This window comes from Alligator mississippiensis, chromosome 7, assembly GCF_030867095.1.
Source record: "Alligator mississippiensis isolate rAllMis1 chromosome 7, rAllMis1, whole genome shotgun sequence".
Taxonomy (NCBI): Eukaryota; Metazoa; Chordata; order Crocodylia; family Alligatoridae; genus Alligator; species Alligator mississippiensis.
In genome coordinates, this window is record NC_081830.1 from 38,846,718 (window position 1) to 38,869,980 (window position 23,263).

General features: G+C 45.7%; 1 protein-coding gene across 1 annotated transcript in view; it reads left to right on the forward strand.

The window, feature by feature from the left end:
- Positions 1 to 3,626: 3,626 nt before the first annotated feature.
- Positions 3,627 to 23,263, forward strand: part of INPP5D (inositol polyphosphate-5-phosphatase D) — an 85,739-nt gene continuing 66,102 nt past the window's right edge. Inside the window, exons 1-3 of the mRNA XM_006261813.4 lie at positions 3,627 to 3,920; positions 4,406 to 4,541; positions 12,883 to 12,946. Coding sequence (XP_006261875.2) covers positions 4,408 to 4,541; positions 12,883 to 12,946 — 198 coding nt within the window. The 5' untranslated portion in view covers positions 3,627 to 3,920; positions 4,406 to 4,407. The remainder of the gene's footprint in view (positions 3,921 to 4,405; positions 4,542 to 12,882; positions 12,947 to 23,263) is intronic.

The window sequence follows — 23,263 nt, forward strand, 5'->3', positions numbered from 1 at the left end:
AGTAGACGATTTTGTTAGGAGTACCTAAGGAGTAACCAGAAGTGAACAAGGAATAAGGAAGAGAGAAGGAATCTCAGGGGAAGATGAGGGCAGAGGTAGAACTGTGGAGAGAAGTAAAAGTTTTAATTAGGACAGGCTTTTGCATAAAGATCAGTCCAGGCTATTTGCTGTATGGTAAACTTCCCATGTGTGTGCACTTGTGCATAATGATTCCAAGGCAAACCAATGTTTGCTTTATTAATGAGGCAAAATATGCACTTTTCAGGGCTCTGCTGGTAGGATTGTTCCATGCCAGCAAAAACAGTGGCCATGTGGGCCCATGTCAGGCTTTCATTAGCACAGCCAAGAGGATTGCCTGTGTGCTCAAGTGCCTCTGTCACTTGCTTCTTGTTGCTTATGTGTCTAGCAGGGGACGATAGCAATGTTGTGAGAAATCTGGAAGCAGTTAAAAAAGGAGGATTCTTGATTTCACTTAATTTCTCATGCTTCTCTACTTTTGCTGAAGGGCTCCTGTTATAGTAGGGGTCACCATATGCACAGAATGGGGTGCAAAGTACGGTGGGAGCTAAGAGACGGTACGACCACCCTGAATAAATATTCAGTTTCTCATGCTTTTTCTTTCCCCAGGCTGCAAGTTCATTAGCATATAGGGCTAAAGTAGCAGCAAAGTGAGAAGCAGTTCACGTGCTGATAAAAACATGACACGTTGCAATACATTCATCTCTTCTCAGATATAGGCCAGAGGCCAAAAATGTCTCTGTGAGGCCAACAGCATGCTATTAATGCCTGACCTGGGGGTATGCCTGTTTTTAGACTCTGACAAAGTTAAGCGCTCTTCTATAGAATCTGCTCACTGATTTAACTTCTCTTGGCAATACCACTGTGAAATGCTTCTGCGTCATGATGGAGAGAGTTTCTCTGGGCACTTCTCAGCTGTCCAAGCTCAATGACATCTATTGGCAGCAAACAAGTAAGATACCCAGGGTTAATGAACTGCTCAACCAGGGTTGGTGAGTTTTCTTTCTTTGAGTCAGTAGTTGTTGTGCATTTTGAATGATCACGTGAACAGTGCTTGTCCACTTATCCACCACACTGGTGTGTTCACAGTCACCTTGGACAGTCCTAGCTTGACTGCAGCTGCAGCTGCAACTGCAGTTCATTCTACAACTGCTAATAGACAAGATGGCATAACACCCCCACACTTGGAAATAATGTGATAGCTTTGTCCATAGGCAGCCAAGACTTCAAATTTGATTATCTAGCATGAAGCTGTGGCCTCATTCTCTCAAGTAAATTAAAATTAAATATTGCTGCCACTGCTGTTATCTAAAAGTGCAGTCATGAATTCTGCCTTTCTGGTTTGGAGTCTTGTACTGAGATTTTCCCATTTTTAGTTTTATATGTTACTAAGGGGGTCACAGCAGACACACCTGCTACTGTGTACCTCAAAATCTCCTATTTCAAGTAGAGATAGAAAGCAGTCGCTGCAACTGGTGAATTCTGCCCTTTAATGTCACCTTCAGTATAGTATAATGTAACATAATGACTACAACACCACCACTTCTGTTCATATGATAAAATGCCAGTTCTCTGCTAGACAAGTGTCAGAGGACAACTGTCCTATAATTCCTTCTTTCCTTAGAATAGCTCATCAGACCTATTCAGTAGACCTACCTGGACAAACATATTTAGGAGGAAATTTCATTGCTGAAATTACATAACTATCAGCAATAGCAAGTGGACTGCAATCTTCTTGCTGAAGCAGTATACCTCATGATTTATCCTTTGGAAATCAGGCTTCAGACTCCTTGAATCCACATGCACTAATCATGTGGGAATCCAGTTTTATTCTTTTCCCAGTGTAATAAGAGTCAGACCATAGCACCATGAGAACTCAGCTCCAGTCTCTTTGGATGTAGTCTTATCCAGTTGCCAGCAGGGATCATGCTGCAGTTTATTTTAGGGCAGTAGGAATCATCTAACCATTTGGAACTGCACTGTCAGTGGAATCTACACCCTAAACATCTGAGAAGTGAGGCTAGAAGTGAAATCTTGAACAAGCGAGTCTAGAACACAATCTTCTTTACGCCTGAGTTATGGGGGAGGGGGTGCTACATAGCTGGCTGGCGGATTTACACATTTGAAGGAAGTCACAGCACACAGGACTGCTCTGAGGCCTCTGAACACTGAACTTAGCTGCAAGAGAGTTTTGTTTTCTTAGGAGTAGCATTAAACAAGAGAATACTTGATCATTTAACGGCTTGAACTTGGCTTATGTCTTTTCTAGTACCTGGAACTTAAAATAAATCATCAGAACCTCTAATATAAGACAGTTTCACTTTGGCAAAAATAGCCTTGTTTGTCAGTCCCCCTCATTCTGTGTCTGCTTATATCTTCACCATATGGAAGTTTCCTTGCTGTTATGTCAACCAGTGGTTTACTGTTGCCTTGACATTCAGAGCTGTACTGCTTCCTGCTGCAGCAACAGTGCAGAAGAGCTACTGCAAGTAGAAACTTTAGAAGGTCCTGAGAAGCCAACACCGGAGCTGGCAGGACATTACTATAAGCAGGATTGGAAAAGTAATTATAATCTCTCTTTCTCACACTCAGACACTCTTTAAAACAGGCAAAAAGGCCTTTGGCATGGCACAAGAGCTGAGATGCACAAGATTTACAAAAATCTTGTTGGTCTAATAAAAGATATCTACTATGAGTCCTGATTGACTTTTCCTCTAGGCCATTATGGCTACAACCTGGATACCTGAGGTACACAAAGGAATTTAAGCACCTAACTCGTACTTTCCATCAAAGTCAATGAGAGTCATGCACCTAAAAATGTGTGGTGGATCTGGGCCAAGTGAGGTCAACAAACAGTTACTCCTCAGTATGGACAGGAAACCACAAGCGTTGCAGCTGTGCCAGTCCTCTTGGTGGTCCTATCTCTACCCCGTAATGTCATGCCTTGTGTTTAGAAGTTACTCACAAGCCCCAGTCACAATAGCAAAATGGACACTGTGGAATAGATGCTTTGGGAGACTCTGACTGTACTGGTACAACCATAGCTGTGAGGAACAGAAAGCCAGATCCTAGACGAAGACAACTCTGTCTCCCTCCCACCCCCTACAATCCTGACCTGTCCCAGCAACAGTTGAATTCCCCAGTGGAACTTCAGTCTGTTCCATTACATTATGCCGTCCTGGCTCTAAGGGGCTTTCTGGCAACCAGAACACAATAGCACAACAACCGAGATTCCTGTACCCTTCTCTCACCAAATTCCGTAAGCCATAGGAGGCTAAAATTTGTCTAGAACCGGCTCTGACTTTGCACCATCTAAGGGCTTTCTCTCTGTAATCAAAATCCTGAGCAGCCTGGTTAAACTGGCTTTCCAGCTGCTTTGAATTAGAGCCAAAGTATACATGTGCCAAAACAGTTCCACCGAGCACAGAGTGGTTGTACGTACAGGCGAGACAACCAAACATGTCACGCGGTCTGTGCCCCTGCAATGGTTTCCTTGCTTGCTATAGACACACCCTCAGTTGTCATGTTTGCTGCCTTGGAGATCAGCACTGAGCATGCCGTAAGGAGAGCCCACGGGAAGGACAGAAATCCATGTGCAGACAAAGAAAGGGGAAGTGAAAGCACTAGTCTCCCTCTTCGTGTGACTCTATCCCATCCCATTGTGGGGTTTTGGTATACGGGTTACCTTTGAGTTCTTCTGATGCTGCGTGATAGTGAGATGTGCAGTTTTTGTCACTGGTTCCCTGGACAAAATTATGAGACTAGCTTATTGCCACGCAGGCAAGGCATAGTTTGTAGATTCCTTCAGGTCCCATATGATGACCAGCTGGATTTTGGGGTCGGGCTACTGAAGATAGACAAGAATAGGACAAGTCAGACAGAAGCATCCTGAGGACCCTGAGGTACAGTGAATCTTGCTCTAATATTCCTGTTTATTTTTAAGGGGTCCTGCAGCAGACAAAAAGGGAGAGGCAAAAAGTGAGAGTGAGAAGGAAGGGGAGGGATAGAGACATTTAGGGCCTGGCTCAGCTTTTGGTTACAGCACCGTAAATGGGAGGAAATGCCATGGAATCTGTGGCTCTGTCCCAAAGTGAGGGAATAGAATTGGTCCCCCAGGCTGGTCCTTTCTTGTGGGGGACACAGACTGTTAACTGCTTGAGCAACAGTATATTGAAGAGGAGCAGAGGCTGCAGGGCTGTTCACGGTCGCTCTGAGCTGTTTTGAGTTCTGAGGAAGTTGTCCTCAGCTCAGTTTCCTTTCCCTCTGTACCATTGAAACAGGAAGCTGGTGAGCTGCAGCTGCTGATTGTTAAACAGACACACAGACAGCTCTGGCAGCTCCCGAATATTAACTGCAGGGTTGTCACTAAGGTTTCCTCCACCTCCAGCCATGGATCAGTGCTGGTACCATGGGAACATCACTCGCTCCAAGGCTGAGGACCTGCTTTCCAAAGTGGGTAAGGATGGCAGCTTCCTCGTACGGGCCAGTGAATCAATCCCCTCAGCGTATGCGCTGTGTGTGCTGTAAGTATGGCTTTTATTTTTCTCTGTGCTTAGCCACCCTTGTCCTATCCATGCAGGGAGTACCCTACATCCTGCACAGGCAAGCAGCCACCTCACTCACTGAGAAGGTATGATAGCAGCAACAGGTTTAACCTGTTCTGGCCCAGAAAGTATGGCAGGAGTGGGAGTTGGAGGTTTGGAGAGGGATTGAGAGAAGCCACATTTGTGATTGTCATTTTGGGGGAAACTACCCGAGGGAAGGGATGCCCCAAATCCCAGAGTTGAAAGGAGACCATGATCCAAAAATGTCTCTTTTGGATTGACATGCTCTGGATTAGAGAATGGCCTAGCTATCTCTCTGGTCTCTGGTCTCTGGGAACCAGTCAGGTACCTAGGTCTTGTTTCTTTTGATGAAAAAGAAAAGCACTTTTGCATAGAGCCCACCAAGTGTTGTGTCCTTTTACTTATTTATAGCTTGGCACGTTTGGTATAGTCTGCTCAGTCAATAAATGCCTTGTTCAGTCCAGCAGGTATCCTGTGAATGTGTTAGTAGCTCCAGGTGGCAGTCCTCTTAGTGAAGTTGTCTGATTCCACCTTACCCATGGACGTGGCTCACAAGAGGAAGCTGGGGGGAAAATACCCCTTAGTAAGCTTCTTTCGGTGTCCTGAGCAGTTGTTTCATTTCCAGTCAAAGATTTCTAGCTGTGGAATGAAGCTGAAGGATTCGTTAGGAGGGCAGTACGTCTGCTCTTGTAGCTCTGGGACTTGGAATCAAGAGGGGGTTGAAACACCACAGCCACTGGATGAAGACTTTGAGGAATTTAAAATTTTACTCTAGAGAGAGGACATGGCCAGACTCAACTTAAACGAGCTTCCTAGGACCAGGGCCCAATCATATGCATCTCTCTTTAAGTGAGCAAAAGGTTTTAAAATCAAGTTTGTCACCACAACCCAACTAACTAGCAAGCTCCTTATTGCTGCTTCCTCTTTAAAATGTGCTTTTTGTAGCTCTTGAAGGAGGTGTCAGCTTCATCTGTGGTCTAACTGTTCGCCTCTGAACTCAGGTCTCTGGGGACAGTTCAGCATCTGACAGAAGGCAGGTCTCTCTGCAATAACGTATGGGGCAGCTTAGCATATCCTGAAAATGTGTGTGTCAAACTGTAACAGAACGAGGGTAAAGGGGTAGAGGTCTGCACAGTGGGCACAGAAGTGCAGGTTGGGAATGGGCATAGTAATGTGTGAGAAGGAAAGAGGCATGCGTTTTTAAGGACGGGTGTTTGCATGTTTCTGTGAGAGAAATGGGAAGTTGATACCTTCAGGCAAGTAGCACGTGGAATTAGTGCCAAAATCATCTTTGTGAGTCAATTGGAATAGAGGGAGAAAAAGACCAGCAACTCCCCTGATATTTATGCAGCCTCTTTTATTTGCTGATAACAAGTATACACACAAATACAATATTGTTTTCAAGGGCATTTGTAGAAAGGAAGACTGTTGTAGATAGTTGTACTAGTGTGTATTTGCATAAATTTTTCCATTTTAAATGCTTATGCAGCCATCTTTGAAAGCCCTTTGAGAGTGTGATATCCAGGTTGTAGCTGTATTGGTCTAGAGGCAAAAGGAATCAGAACTTGTGGAAGAGGTGATATTTTTTATTAGACCAACTAGATTTTTGCAAAAAAATTATTTCGTTCCAAGCTTTCAGGCACAAGCACCCTTCTTCAGGCATAGGAGAAAATATTGTAAAGTTCTCCCAGGTAGAAATGAAAGTTCATATTTCACAGGAGAGTATGAATCTTTTCTCCTATGCCTGAAACAGGGTGCTTGTGCCTGAAAGCTTGCAAATGAGGAATTTTTTTTTGCAAAATCTAGTTGGTCTAATAAAAGATATCACTTCTACCACAAGTTCTGATTTTTTTTGCCTCTGGACCAGTACAACTACAACCTGGATATCACATTCTCAAAGGGCTTTCAAAGATGGCTGCATAAGCATTTACAGTGGAAAACTTTATGAAAGTACACATTAGTACAAATATCTACAACACTCTTCTTTTCTACAAATGCCTTTGAAAACAATATTGTGTTTGTGTGTATACTTGTTAACAGCAAATAAAAGAGGTTGCATAAATACCAGGGGAGTTGCTGGTTTCTTTCTCTCTTTATTCCAATTGGTTCACAAAGATGGTTGAAAAGATTTTTTTTTGTTGCAAAAATCTAGTTGGTCTAATAAAATATATCACCTCTACCATGAGTTCTCATTCCTTTGAGAGTTTGAGATACATGGGATCAGGAAACAGACACAACAATATCATAACCAAGATTTTTTTAAATGGGAGCTAAAAGTGTGGCACTTGAATCTGTAGTAAAGTGCTGAACTAAGTGGTGTGGTCTTCAAAAATGCTGAGCACTCAGTCCCTGCTTCTGAAGACATTGGGAACAATGCTGGGACTGCTGGCAGCTGTGGTTGTGTCGAAAAGCCTGTGAGGGAGACTGAAACGTGTCCATCCAACTGTGGGGGGAATACTGGGATAATCTATCTAATCAAAGTCGATCTGCAGAAAAGGGGTCAAACATGTCGAATAAATTGTTCCCTTTGAAGCGTTCTCAGCTTTGGTGTTAATGTCAGCAAATTCACTTTGGGTCTCATGGCTGCAGAGAAAGTGGCTGTAACATTTACTAGATACAACCAGACCAGCTACTTTCAACAAAATGTAATGTGTTGAAATATGCTGTTTCATTGAAGCTGATGTTTTTGCAGAAATGTATCAATTCTGACTGACTTTTTGACAAGAAGGTTTGTGAAGTCTGGGGCTTTCTAGTCACATCTGACCAAAGAGGGTGAATGTGAGAAAGTGTGACCCAAATTGAAAACCTGGCCAAAAATAGATATGTCAAAACAATGCCATTTTGTTAGAACAGTTGAAAGGTTTTGGCTTTGTTCCAACACAGGGCACCCCTTTCCTCCCTACCCTCTTAGAAAAAATGAAACCTGAAATATTACCATGAGAAAGAAGTGTCATCCTCTAGACATTTCTAAGGTTTAGCAAGCAAATCAGTCAGAATGAGAAAGGGAGCAAGGGGGCAGGAAGTTCCTTTTTTTCATGCTGTACAGCCATGTAATGACTTTCCTGGAGAAATGTTGCAGGAAAATAATAATGTGTATACAGAGAGGCAGATGAAAAGCGCATGCAGACAGACATGAGTGTGTAATCATGCCTCTTTGCTGTAACTGCACTTAGAGTAGCAAAATAGGTCTTCAACAACAATTTTTACCCTCCAGACACCATCATCCCCTGCTCTACAGCCTGTTTCTTGAGACCTGCATGCTCTGTAAAAGGCACAGAGCCGAATCATTTTCCTCCCTCGTCCTTTGTAACGGGAACTCTTGGTTTGCCAGCTTACTGACTAGCCTCTGGAGTTGCACTCAGCTGGAAATGATTGCTCAGATCATGAAATCTTGGAAGAAAACAAACGGTTATTTGGCTTTTTAACAGCAAGCTATGTCTGTATCCCTCCACTGGGACTCTGTATGCGCTTATGTTCAAAATGCTGGAAGGTATAAGCAGCTAAGTGGGAAGGGAAGCCTCAGGTGGGAGTGTATTGGGCTTCATAAGAAACCATAGCTTTCCTTTAAGTTCTCACTAGGAATATCACTGTTCTAGAGCAAAGACTCTGTAACCTGTCTTACTTTAAAGCAGCATTAATGCATTGTGGAGAAAATATTAGGTGGAAAGTTCCTCTCCCAGAAATCTTTTATAGTACTTTAAAGGGCTATCGGCTATATCAAGACATCTTCCAAATAAACCACAGATTCCTCTGTTCCTCTGCTAGGCTTTAGCTCCAAAAGCTAGTTGGAACAGTGTAACCCCCCATCCCCACCATCCAACAGGCAGCTATAGCCACAAAAATTGGAAGAGATGAGGCTGTGGAGAATGAGACCTCACCTGCTGGAGGTCATTGGGCTCAGCCTCATACTCCTGAAAGCACTGGCATGCACAATAGCCCCTTGTAGTGCTGAAACCAAAGTGCTGTAAATAGATGAAGAGGGCTTGGTGTTTCTGGCAGAAGAAAATTCTCTTTTCTAAGACAATCCTCCAATTGCAGACATTTAATTGCTGTCAACTCACTTGACCTTTCTGGGGAGAGTAAGCCATGCAGTATGCAGTATAGGCCTTTGTTGAACAGTCCTGTGGAGAAGGACAGTCATTATTGTTTCCTTACCCTGTAACAAAGATCTCTGCTGGACCTCAACTACATCAGAGATGTACAAAAAATCCTTCCATTTCTTCCAGCCCAGCCACTTGTTGGGATTTTTGTTTGCAATGATAAATTCAGGTGGAGACCTATTTATGTTAGAGCCATAGCATTTACTCTGTGTATGAAAAAGGGCATTTACAGAATGGGGGCCCAAATGCTCTCTATGCAACAGCCCTTCCAGATAGGCTAGATGGGCTTGTAAGCTCTCTTTTGCCAGGGATGCGATACTCCTGTATGAATTTACACAGCAGGCAGGGAAGGATAGCACCTTATGTGCTAACTGGTTCAGAGAGGCATTAGCTTTTGTAGGCAACAGCTTACTTCATCATAGCATCTGAAGAAGTTGTCACCTACTAAAGCTTATGCCTCTCAAAACCAGCTAGTCTCTCAGGGCACCTATACATGTGCCGGATGTCTGCTTGCATGCGTGCTAATTAGCATGCATCAGAGCCAACTTGATTAATCAAGTCTGCTGAAGTGTGTTAATTAACATACTACAGCACCCTCCACATCACATTTATTCAGCATCCCCATTCTTCAAAATGACGACGGGGGCACTTCAAGTCTTTAACTAAAGCTAATTGAACAAGCTCATCGGTCCAAGTGCTGCCGCTGCCATTTTGAAGTGTGGGACGCTGAATACACGTGATGCTGTGGGTGCTTTAATTAGAACCGCTCTTGGAGTTGCTCTAATTAAACATCCCCACCCCACCATCTCCACCACAGAGATGCCCTAAGGTGCCACCCTGCCTTGCTTTCTGTCTGACTTCATTCTAACATGGCTAACTACTGTTCTCTGCATGAATTTGGAAGCCACTTTGAAAATGTCTGGGCTTACCCTGTATACTGAAAGCTCTCAGCTGGAAAATCTGGTCTAGAAACAGTGGGCGGTAGGACTGACAACAGGTCTAGATAACACTCTCAATCTGAGAGAGTGAAGTTTTGATCCCTTTCTTTATCAAAGGGTACCACACATGAAATGCCCACACTGGTACCAAGTCACAGGGGGTTTGTCCCTCTCATTATGCATTTACACAGCAATGGTTCTGGAACTCTAAAATGTCAAGAAACAGCATCTTAACAAGAAACTTTTTTTTATAGTGAAAGTGAAAGCATTTGGGACAAAATGGTAGACGTGTCACAACATCTAGGAGAGAAAGCTGAAGAGATATTAAGTGACAACAACAAAGCAAGGCATAAATAAAAGTTGGGAACAGAGGATTTAATTCATGGCTTCCTCCATTCATGTATACTTGAATCATGAGACTGCTAAGGAAGATTCCTATTTTTGCTCACAGCAAGCGTTTCTCATGAGGCTAGAGCAAAGGGGTGCCTGCCATCTGACTGAACACTAAATCCTTTGATGACATGATAGTCATTGAGCTGGTTTGCTAACCAGTTGCATAATCTCCACACACACACACACAAACACACACGTGCGTGCGTGCACACACGTGCGCGCGCACACACACACACACACACACACACGCACATTTTCTCTCAGCAGCTACGTAAGCCGGGCTGTTCTTGTCTCTGCTCTATTTGCATATCTGCAGGAGGAAGTGGGAAGAAGTGCCTTGACAGATAAAAACAAAATCCAATCCCTTTCTCAGACAGCAGATCTGCAGCTGGTATTGGTTGTCCACCAGTCAACTGACTATCTGTCCCCTTGAGTTTTGCCCCTTGTTCCCTGGGTTGGCTGGGTCTAGGAACACTGCAGAGAATCAGAGAATCATAGAAAGTTAGGGTTGGAAGAGACCTCAGGAGGTCATCTAGTCCAAACCCCTGCTCAAGGCAGGACCCTTCCCAGCTAAATCATCCCAGCCAAAGCTTTGTCAGGTTTTGAGAACCTCCAAGGATGGAGCTTCCACCACCTCTCTGGGTAACCTGTTCCAGTGTTTTGCTACCCTCCTAGTAAGAAAATCCTTCCTAGTATCTAACCTAAACTTCCTTTGCTGCAACTTGAGACCATTGATCCTTTGTCTGTCATCTGCCACCACTGAGAACTGTCTGGCTCTGTCCTCTTTCAAACCCCTCTTCAGGTAGTTGAAGGTTGCTATTTAGTCCCCTCTCAGTCTCCTCTAGAGTAAGTAAGCCCAGTTACCTCAGTCTTTCCTTACAAGTCATGTCCCCCAGCCCCCCTCACCGTTTTTGTTGCCCTCTGCTGGACTCTGTCTAATTTGTCCACATCCTTTCTGCAGTGGGGGCCCCAAAACTGAACACAGTACTCCAGATGTGGCCTCACCACTGCTGAATAGAGGGGAATAATCACTTCCCTGGTCCTACTGGCAACACACCTAATAATGCCACCCAGGATGCCATTAGCCTTCTTTGCAACAAGGGCACACTGCTGGCTCATGTTCAGCTTATTGTCCACTGTAACCCCCAGGTCCTTTTCTGCACAGCTGCTGCCTAACCAGTCTGCCCCCAGCCTGTAGTGGTGCATGGGATTGTTCCGTCCTAAGTGCAGGACTTTGCACTGTCCCTGTTGGACCTTATGAGAGTAGACAGGTATGTGTGAAGGCCTCACAATCTTCATCAGTGAACACTCAGGTTAACCTTTGAAGGGTGTCCAAACCCTGTTACTGTGTGTCTTGCTTCAATCAGAGTGAAAGGACATCGCATGGGTGACTAGTGACACCATAGTTGGGGGGGCACATGCGATCGTGCTGACTGGGAAGTGGCTGCGGTGCTTCATCCGGTGCTCCTACTCCTTGGCCCGTGGTCGCAGGGGGGGCACTGGTGCTCCTGCCTGCCCCCTCCCCCCCCACACACACTTGTCGCCTAAGCAGGGAGTGTGGCCTGTCAGGGGGTGCACCAGTGCTCTCAGGGGGTTTACATGCACCCCCTACGTGTCACCACTGGGACACAGGTTCTCAGGGAGCTGTGTGATTATTTCCGCAAGTCAGCTTTGAAGACCTCCACCACATTTTATGAGTAGTAACCAATTGTATTTTCAGCCACTCTTTCTTACTCTGAATATGAGGCGGCACTATATCCAAGACATCTCTCTCTCTCCTTTGCAGTGCAGGATTCAGAAATGCTTAGCATGAATAAAGTACAAAAGAGACTGGGATATTCTGCCAGTTTCAGGGCCACCAAGGAAGAGCTGCAAGGCCCATCCAACTTGCCTAAGGGAATGTACAGAAGGACAGAGTTGAAATATGAGACATCAGTCAGCATAGATCCAGTTTGTGAGGTGTGTTAGCATCAAGCATTGTGCAGTAGTGAGAGCTGTTGGATCACATTTGTAATCACCAGAACTGGTATTAAGCCTATATTCCTCCATCATGATGGAGGCAGCCCTCCAGTATTATTCAGGACCATCAAGGCAGCCTGTGCGTACTACGGGGTGAAAATTTTCCAGCTCTGATACAAGACTGGATTTTAGGTTATAGCAAGTTCCTGATGTGGCCTTTTGTTGGACAAAGCCTGCTCAGGTTCTTTTTCCATTCATGCCTGGTCTAATGGTGGCCAGTCCTCAGACTGAGGAAAAGTCTAAGTGCAATTTCTTTTTAACTTCTACCCAGGAGACATTGTGGCAAAGAGTGTCATTCATGGCTGATCTACCCCAAACACATTCATATCAAGACAAATGGGTGGATTTTAATATGGATCTGTTGTTGTTCCAGTACAGATGCTTGCTTTAGAATAAAAATATCCTATTGTGACTTAGTTTAAATCAGCCATGTATTTATTCCAGAGCAAGTGTTGTGTAGACCAGCCCCTAGATTTACTCATTCATCTCTGTATTTGGCCCATTGTCTTTTGGACTTCTGCCTTTTCATTCCTTCCTGATACGCCCACTCTTCTAACAGCCAGAAACCATGTGGTGTTTTCTTTTTTCCGGCCAGCAGGGGAGTTAAATAACTTACTCTGAGGCTGGCTCCAATATCACTTTCTGAAGTGACATTTGCAGCATGCCTACATGCCTTAGGCATAAGCACTGCCATTTTTCTTTGTTAATATGCCCAATGGTAATGAAAAAATACATGAAGCCTTTGTCTGTGAAGCTATCAGTCAGTGTAGCGATCTTCCATTCCATATCTGTCAGTAGAGAAATGATGCTACAGTATATTCTAATAGCCTCCCTTCTGATCTCTTCCAGGTTCCAGAACTGCGTGTATACATACAGGATTTTACCTAATAAAGAAAATAAGCTAATTGTCCAGGTAAGCCACACTTGAATGCAGATGCTAAACCACATTCCATAAAAGCATAATTGACTTAGACTTAAGATTGCTCACTTATATTTTTCACAGTTGTTCCAACGTCAGAAAGCCAAAAAATTGTTAGTGAAGTCAACATTCCTATTCAACACAATGCTAGTCTCCATTTCCAAGTTTTAGCCCACTGCCCTCATAATATTCCACCACACCAGTACATGAATAATCTCTCTAGAGAAGCCCATCTACTTTCAATTCAACAATGCTGTTTCTCTTTCTGAATACATTAACTGAATCATTCCTTCTCTCCAGACCCTTCTAACAATATGTTATAAATAACAGTTAATAGCCTGAAGCTACAGTGTTAGTATCTCTACCTATCATGCACAAGGAGAAGAGTGCAAAGTGTATTAAAGACTCCAAATTTAAGAGGCACTGGAGCTCCTATCTGGTCCCTGTTCGTAGATCAGTCTTTGACCTGCTGTGTGACTTTGGACCTTTACCTTCTTGTACTCCTTCATATCCCTTGTCTTGCCAATTTAGATTGTAAACTTTTGGGGGCAAGAACTGACATATACAGTAAGGAGCACAATAGGCAACTAGAATAGCTGAGGATGATAAATTACTATGTCAAAAACACAGATTTTTGCTCTTGTGTTTACATTAGGATTTAAAAAAAAAAGAACAGATCAACTAGACCAGCCATCAAAACTATCTGTGCATTAGTGAAATGTTCCACCATGTATTCTTATATTTGTGTACTCCTGACCCATTGGAGAGTGATTTTGATCTTTGACAAATGTAACAAAGGTGAGAGCATTGTTGAAATGAAAGTTAATGTGCAAGAAAGGAAATTAGAGTATTCGTACAGCTGTGGACAAAGACAGCAATAGAGAAATGCTTGGATGTCAGTTGTGTGCTGGGTGGGGTTTCTGTATTATTGATTTGCAATAATTTGGACACCATCAGTGAAATGGGCCCCCTTGTGCTCCAGATTGTACACAGTGAGAGCTGCTCCTTGCCCAAACATCTTGCAGTCTAAATCATCAGTCTGAGGCAGGCCAGTACCAGGACTTGGCTGCTGCTGTTGCTTCTCCCTGCTGCTTGACCATGGCATGGATGAAGCCCCCACTGCAGAACCCCAGCCACTCAGCTGCAGCACAAGGCAGGTCAAACCGCCTGTAACCTCCCAGGTCTGAGGGCTTGAGCCAATGGCTTCATGGACCAAATTTTTCCTGTGAGCTGTAGGTTACCAACCCCTGGTCTAAATAGACCAGACAGACACAGGGTGGAAAGGGAAACCAAGGCATGTAGATGTGAAGTGGCATCAAGGTCACAGAGAAGGTTAGTGGTGCAGCTGGGCATAGAGCCATGTTCTAGTCAACATTGTTCTGTATTCTGTAGCATTTGCATTGCTGTACGGAAATACACTTGTGGAGCTTTAATTCTACATGAAAGATTTGGTTTGGGGTACATGAATTTCCTTGTCTTCTAAAAACAAGAAAATTACCATATGTAAGTCCTGGAGCTGAGCATCTCTAGGGAGAGGATTTGGAAAAAAAGATTAAGCAGGGTGAGCTCAACCTTTGCCTGTCCAGTGGAGAAAGCTCAAAGCTTTTCACTTGAAGTAGCAGCTGCCTTGAGCACCTGACCAGCTTAGGGTGTCAAATGAAGCTGGAGAATCCAAAAGAGCTTTTTCTGCCCGCAAACAAAATTCTAAACAGGCCAGATCCGATGGTTTCACCTGCTTCCCCTCCAGCTCTGCTCCCAGGACTCTCAGCCAGCCTCCAGACCCTGCTGGATGGTTCCGGTCATTCTCTTCCATGCATAGCCCCCCATTCCTGCCACACCTCTGTTGTTCTGCCCAGTTTTCTTGTGAAGTTTTCTTGTGAAGTGTTAGCATTCATGAATGGCATGTACTTGCAGTTGTTCAGCAAACTTCTGTCCATAGTGGGAAAGGATCTGTTATGTATTTTACACATAAGCAATCTTTATAGAAAGCAAGGCAGGGTGGCATCTTAGGCTAAGTACAGACATTCAAAAAGCCCGAGACTAAATTGATTCAATCTTTGCAGGTTAGTCTAACCTGTGTAGATTGAACCGACAAGAGTGAATAGATACTCACTTTTGACACCAGAAATGCAGGCATATGCCTGTAGTGGCTTAAGCTAGAAGCTGGGGGGAGAGAGGGGACGCTAGAGCAGCCCTCCCTTCCCTTCTGGAGTGGCTGGGCCTGGAGGGAAGCTGAGCTGAGGGAGAGGAATGGCTACGGAGTGGGGTGGGCAGAGCTGCCATAGACTGTGTGGGGCAAGTGGCAGCAGCACTAGGAGAGGCTTGTGAGGACTATGGTCACCCCAAAATTCAGTTTAGTCCCCATAGCCAACCCTCTGAGCCCTGCTACCACTGCTTGCTCCACACAAGCTGTGGCAGCTCTGCCTGCCCTGCACCTACCCGCAGCGCAGCCCCCCACTGAGAAGAGGCTTGTGCTCCCTAGGATACCATGACAGGGGCTGCTCTTCCCTCCTCACTGCTCCAGTGGCAGGGTAGGGGCATGGCCAGATGCTGGCCAGCATGGCCCTTTGAGGTGAAGTGGTCAGGGAGGCGGTTTATTTCCCCTTCTTCCCCCAGAGGACCCCAATCAGGGTCTGCCTGGTTGGGTGCAAGTGGCAGAGGCAGCAGCGGGGGCTGGCACACCCCAGCTGGGGTTCCCCAGTGGGAGAGGGGAGGGGAGGGGAATGAATCCCCTCCCTGCCCCCTTTGCCTTAGGGGGCCATTCCGGCTGGTGTCTGACCATGCCCCACCGCTGGAGCGGTGATGGGGGAGGGACCCAAATAGGGGCTGCTGTGCCCTGGCCAGGCAGGCCTCAGCTGGGGTCCCCCGGGGGAAGAAGGGAGAGAAGGGATTTATTCCCCTGTCCTCTTCGCCTCAGGGGGCCATGCTGGCCAGCGTCTGGCCATGCTCTGCCCCGTGCTCTGGCTAGAGAGGTGGGGTGGGGCCAGCCCTGCTCTCTGGAGCAGACAGCACATCCCAGCCCAGCCCAGCCCTGCAGCGCATGCTGGGATGCTGGGGCCTCTGATTGAACCTGAACCAGGAAGGGGTCTGGGACACAAGTTCCATAAACCAATTTGACTTCAATCAGTTAAGTCTGATACTACATTCAACCAGGTTTATCAGTTTTGGCATTTTGAAATTGATTTATGTGCACTGAATTTTTGTTCTGTTACAGGTTTAAACCAGTTTCTGATCACTTAAACCAGTTTATGTGTAACTTGTATCCCTAGCCCCAGAGACTAACTAGTTTAGAGAGGCATGTACTTTTGTAGGCATCAACAGATGGTATTTACTCAAATCCATGATGAGGTTTTTTCCCTGTTTAATATGTGGGGCAGCCCCTCATCTTGGATTCAAGTGCAAGGCAAGGAGCAGGGGGCGCAGGAGCTGCTGTGGCTCTGGCCTCAACCTGGGGTTGGGGCCAAGGCTGGAGCTGTAGCTGCTGCTTACCCCCTAACTTCTCTCCTCTGCGCACACTGCTCCCCCACCTACTCTCCAGATGCCTCTTCCCCCATCTCCCCTCCCCACAAACTGCCACTTACCCTTGTTCTGACTCCGGTCCCATTCAGAAACATGTGTTTGCTCTGGCTTCAACCTGGCCTGGTAGCAGCAGCAGCTCAGGTTGGGACTGGAGCTGTCACACCAACACCACTGTGTCTGGACTGAGGCCACAGTGAACACATGTTCTCTTCCCCAGGCTGGAGCAAGGCCGGAGCCTCCCAGAGCTACAGCAAGAGAGTAAGTGGCCAAAGGGAAGGGGGACAAAGGAGGCAGAGGGAAGGAGGACCCGAGGCAGTGAGGGGGCAAGCGTGGTGGGGGCAAGTGGTGAGGGAGGACAGCTAGGCAGGGGGCAGGGTGTGGGAGGGGTAAGGGGCAGTGATCAAGCTGCTTGACTGCTTCCCTGCCCCTGCTTGCAACACTGCAGCAATGGGGGGGATATCACTCTGTTCTGCCATTCACTATAACATAAGCGCTGCTTTTGCATTAGCATCATGATTATTTCCATTACAGCCACAGCCTGTTATGAAGTTGTACTCTGTTTATTTCAAAAGTATAGATCCTAGTCCAGTACTAGCACTGAGCTAAGGCCCTTGTCTATTTATTTCATAGTTTCATAGTTTCATAGCTTATGTGATGGTGATGCTGCATGTTATGCTTAGACTATATTAAATCTGTGGAACACTAAAGTTAGAACATGATGTGAATAGTTGCACGTTTAAGAGTTAAAATCGTTTCTTGCCTGCACAGCTCTGACTTGTCACTAGAGGGCTGACAAACAGGGGCATTTGGGCTCTATCTCTGCTCTGGGGGTGGGGAGGGGGGCTGGGAATAGTGCATCCTGGGATGTTGGAGGACTGCAAATTGTTCATTTTATCTCTACGGAGCCGACTTAAGTTACTCGAATACAAGCTTAGTAGCACGACCCATAGTTAACTCTCATCTTAAGTAGCATAACTCAGAGATGCTCAGAGGGCACTTAGCATGAGTTAACAAGCTTTAACATGCAGCTGCTTTAGTTTTAAGTATCCTTAATATGGTCTAAGTGCAATGTGTAACTTCACTCTGAGATAACAGGTGTGCATAACAGGATGCAGAGGGACTGTGATAGCACAGCTTTGTATGCTAGGAACTGTAGGCTAAATACCTGGTATGAATTAAACAGCATGTACTGTTCATTCATAGAACGCAACGTATTCCCATTCTATTATGCCTTACTTTGTATTAGAGGGGTCATGCAGGGATGCTGACTTTTTCTGTCAAACAAGCTGCATAGCAAAACCAAGTTAAGGCTCTGCTGGCCTCTGTCCATGACGTGTTGTTCTAGCTGGGACAGACGTCAGATCTTTGCTTTGTTTTCTGCTGTACTTTGTTTCACCCAAAACGCTTTGCCTGCACTTGAAGGACAACTTGCAGCACAGTTTTTCTGTGTAAGGGCATAGTTGCTGTTCAGGGAGATAAGTCAGAAAAGAATTAGTCTTTTAAAAAAGTTGTCATTGTAAAAAAAAAAAAAAAAAAGATTATAAACTACACTAGAATGAGTAAATCATTTAAATTAATACAGCAATCGGTCTTCAAATAGTATGTCAGAGGAGCACTACCTTTGCCTAGCTATTAATTTAAGATTTTAACTTGGGGGTAGGGGGGGCAGGATGGGGGTTGACACAGGAAAGGCACAGCACGGGACCATGAGATCAGCATGTTAGTTAAAAATATAGGCCTTGATCATGCAATATGATCTGGGCATGCAGATCCTTAAATCTAGACAAAAATCCCTTTGAAATTATCAAAGGAAATCCTCTGCATGATTGGACCCTAATCTGTTACACATTTTTAGTGATAACACCTGGTATGAAAGATGTATTATATCACTACTACATAGACAGCACAAGGGTGACTCTAAATGTTAATGCATTTATTTTCACACTTTAAACTGTTTCTGACCATTCTTATGATCTGTCTGAATAAAGCACATTAATTTCCATTTTCTAATTAGAACCAACCTGCCTCTAGTAGCGTGGTTGTTACCCATTTGTTGCTGTTTTTCAGATCTAAAGTTCATCCAACTATTTCCATATATGTGATTTTTGCAGGAAGGCATCCATTTGTGTTCAGAACTTAAGAAATATCTTTGCCTATGTTGCTCCAATATTTTGTAGTTTGATTAAACAGATTAGCTTCTGCTGTTCTGAGTGTTTTAATAGTTTTATGATAGTTAAGTAAACAAACTTCACACTGAAATTCTGGTCCTCACTGGAGCCTGTTTGAGATTTCCTTCTGAGAAAAATCAGAAAAACGTTGGGTGCCTTTTTGACATTCACGGTTGTCCTTTGTGTATGGACAAATATCACATTGTGTTAATAGAGTTGCTTGGAGCAATGCTGAATTAGCTTTCTTTGGTTAAGTCTAAAAATATTTTTCCTTGATGTCTGTAACTAAAGGCAGGCAATTAAAAAATAACTCACTCTCTCTAGCATTAGATAGAATGTCCAGTGGCTACAGAGTTTTAGGGTTCATACAAGATGCACATCCAAGTCAAATGAATCTAAAAGTGGAGAAAAAAAAATAATTGTGAGTATCATTTTCCCCCACTCCCTTGTGACTGCCTAATTTTGTATCATTTACCTTATGCCTCTGAGCTGAGGTAAGTAGATGCTGGGTGTGGGGGACCCAAAACCACTTCCTGCAGATGAAAACATTCTTCAGGGGAAAAAGAAACTTTAAAATGCATGATCTATCACAGTACTGTCTCTATGCTGAGAACAATTAGTCATCACAATGCTTTTGCAGTCTGGTGTCTTTCACTGTGGAGAAACACTGAGTAATTTGAAGCCAAGACAGGAAGGGAGTGAGGAGTAAGTAGTAACACTGCAGGCTAACTGAAGGAACATTAGCCTTGGAGTCACTCACACTTGAGTTCTAGCTTGGCTGCTAACTGCCCACTCGTTGACAGAGAAGTAGGTAGCTGTGTTAGTCTGAAGTCAGGCAGAAGGCAGGGTCAAGGTGCACCTTGTAGACTAACTGCATCAGCGATGTATAAGCTTGTGTGAGTCATAGCTCACTTTATCAGTTAGCATCTGATTAAGTGAGTGGTGACTAGGGTGCATCTCTAGCTTCCATCTTTGCCTTCAACCTTTGGCACGATACTCCACCTATCATCCTGCATAGCAAATATGATTTTCACCTTGTTCTTTAAGGCTCTTTACAGTGTCCTGAAGATAGAAGGAATATAAAAACGTCTTGAAAAGTGTATGTAATATTGCATGTGCAAAGAAGGCTGGCACTGCTGGGGAGACCAGCTGAAGCACAAGGTCAAATATAGCAAGTAACCTTTTTGTTCTAAGCCAGATGGCTATACTGGGCTCTTACCCTTTCTGGGTATTCTCTAGATGCATGGTAGCTACAGTGTCTCCATTCTGCCATGTCTATATCTCTTAAGGTGTTTATATGACACCCAACACCACAGTATCTGAGTGTCTCATTGTCTTGAACATATATATCCACACACCTCTCCATTATAAATGGAGAACTCAGGGCCAGATGTCCTTAAAGCTGTTCAGGTACCAAATTTCCTTAGTCTCTTTCCCACCATCACACAAGCTGTCGGAAAACTGAACTGAACCTGGCCCTGCTCAATTCCTAACCACTGGACAGTCCAGCTGCTAAATGGTTCTTGCCCGATTCTTGTAACAGATTTCACCAAACAATTTGAGCAATAATACTTAGTGCTTAAAGTCAATATTGAGCTAATTTGTTTGTACTTTGAGATAAAAAATGTGTGGAAACTGGTCTATACAGAGAATTGGTAACAACATATGGAGCCTGATGTCTCTAGGTTTCTGGTTCATATCACATAAAAACTGAGAACTGTTGCTGTGATGGCTGTTTGCTAAACTGGCTACTGATCTAGAGCTCATGTTCCCTCAGGGGCAGCAAGATCACATCTGAGGTTTTGTTTGCATGTAGTGCACGGGTATGCAATTATTTTGGCTGGAGGGCCGGTTAATGAGTTTTGGTGAGCTGTTGGGGGCTGCAGTGCTATCCCCACCCCTCAACAGGTGCCCTGCCCCCTGGTCACTATCTTGGGACTGGAAGCTCCACCCCCTGACCTTTGACACCAGAAGTCCTTCCCCTTGTCCCTGGAAGTACTCCTATTGTGTGGGTTGCCATCTTGAAAACAGAAAAAAAACAAATCATATACTAAAAGTCAAACATCTACTATAATGTATTTTAATTTTATTTCAAAAAATATTTTTGTCCTGATTTATGTGTGTTTGTGTAGTATATATAGAGGTGATTGCATAATAGCTCAAAAATAAAGTTTTACTCATATATTGTGTGTAGGATGTGGTTGGCAGGGTGTGTGTGTGTGTGTATGGTGGGGTGCGTATGTGTGTGGGGTCTGTGAGGGGGGTGTGGCTATATTTCATAGACATTTCATAGACATTAGGGCTGGAAGGGACCTCGGAAGATCATCGAGTCCAGCCCCCCCGCCCAAAGGGCAGGACGTCAGCTGGGGTCATAGGATCCCAGCAAGATAAGCATCCAGTTTCATCTTGAAGGTGTTCAATGAAGGCGCTTGAACAACCTCCGGTGGCAGGCTGTTCCAGACCTTGGGGGCTCGGACAGTAAAGAAATTCTTCCTTATGTCCAGCCTGAAACGATCTTGTAGCAGTTTGTGACCATTCGTCCTCGTCATCCCTTGGGGCGCTCTGGTGAACAAACGTTCCCCTAGATACTGGTGGTCACCCCTGATAAACTTATAGGTGGCCATCAGATCACCCCTGAGCCTGTGCTTTTCCAGGCTAAAGAGCCCCAGGGCTCTCAGCCTGTCATCGTAGGGTCTGCTTCCCTGACCTCTGATCATGCGCGTGGCTCTTCTCTGGACTCTCTCAAGCTTCTCCACATCCTTTTTGAATTGTGGAGCCCAAAACTGGACGCAGTACTCCAGCTGCGGCCTCACTAAGGCCGAGTACAGGGGGAGAATGACGTCCCGGGATTTGCTTGAGAAGCATCTATGGATGCAAGCCAGCGTTTTGGTCACTTTACTAGCCACAGCATCGCATTGCAGGCTCATGTTCATCTTGTGGTCAATGATGACCCCCAAGTCTCTTTCTTCCATAGTGCTAACCAACATAGCACTGCCAAGCCTATAAGAATGCTGCGGGTTTTTTTTCCCAAGGTGGAGAACCTTGCATTTATCGGCGTTGAACACCATCAGATTCTCATCCGCCCACTTGCTGAGCCTGTCCAGGTCAGCCTGGATCACCCGCCTGTCTTCTGGTGTGGATGCTTTGCCCCAAAGTTTGGTGTCATCCGCGAACTTGGCCAGTCCGCTTCTGACTCCAGTGTCCACATCATTAATGAAGATGTTGAACAGTATGGGTCCAAGGACAGAGCCCTGGGGGACCCCACTGGTCACAGGACACCACGATGAGTGACTTCCATCAATTACTACCCTCTGGGTCCGACCCCGGAGCCAATTTTCCAGCCAGTGGATCGTGGGGTACCCAAGGCGACAATTGGCCAGTTTCTCCAAGAGACGATCATGGGACACCAGATCGAAGGCTTTTTTGAAGTCAAGATATATGACATCAATCTCTTCTCCCTTGTCCAGGTGATAGGTCACCTGGTCGTAGAAGGAAATGAGATTGGTCAAGCAAGACCTACCCGCAACAAACCCGTGCTGGCTATCCCTTAAGATGTTGGCATCGGCCAGTCCATTAAGGATGGCCTCCTTAATAAACTTTTCTAAGATCTTCCCCGGGATAGAAGTCAGGCTGATGGGCCTATAGTTAGCCGGATCCACTTTCCTCCCTTTCTTGAAGATAGGCACCACGTTGGCCTTCTTCCAGTCTTTGGGCACTACACCAGAGCGCCAAGAGTTTTCAAAGATCCGCGCTATGTGGGGAGGTGTAGGATATGTTGGGGGATGTGGGTGTATGTGGGATTTGTGGGGTGTGAGGGAGGGTGGGAAGGTGTGGGGATGCCCCCACATGGCTCTCAGTCCCTGACACCAGCAGCAGCAGGCAGCAGACCCTTGGGGTGCTCATGCCCTTTGCAACCGCAGCCGCCCAGTGGTGCACGGCTCCAGCCCATTCTGGGAGCTGCATGTGGCAGCAAAGAGAGGAGCCAGGCTGGCCTACCTCTATCATGTGGGGCTGCATGCAGCTCCCAGCACTCAGACCCCACCAGGGTAAAGCCCTTCATGATAGAGCTGGTTGCCTTCCTCGCTCCCTGTCGCCACATGCAGCTCCTGGGACTCTACCAGGAAGCAGGGGGCAGGGCTCCCCACCATTTCCAGTGGGGTTTCAGGAGTGGTAGCAGGGAGTGGGGTGAGACCCACTGGCTCCGTTGGCAGGGCTTCCCCCCAGTGACTCACAAGTCCCGGGAATTGCATGTGAGCCCTGCACAATAGAGGCAGGCTGGCCTGGCTCCACTCCTTGCTGCCACGCACAGCTCTCAGAACTGACTGGAGCCACACACTGCTGGGCAGCTGAACCTGCGTGGGTCATGAGCACCCTGAGAGTCCACCACCTACTGCTGCTGCCGCTGGCAGCTGGGCCTGTGCGCCATGGTGGGGAGTGTGTGTGGGGGTCCCCATACCCTCCCCCACCCTATCTCATACTCCACACACCCATGCCCAATCCCTGGCCACCCAAGCTCCACATTCCCACCACCCCACTGGGCGCAGGTCCCCACGCTTTGCACTCCCGCCCAGCTGCAGCTTCCCTACCTGCTGCCGGGAATGAGTGCTGCAGCAGTGACACAAGG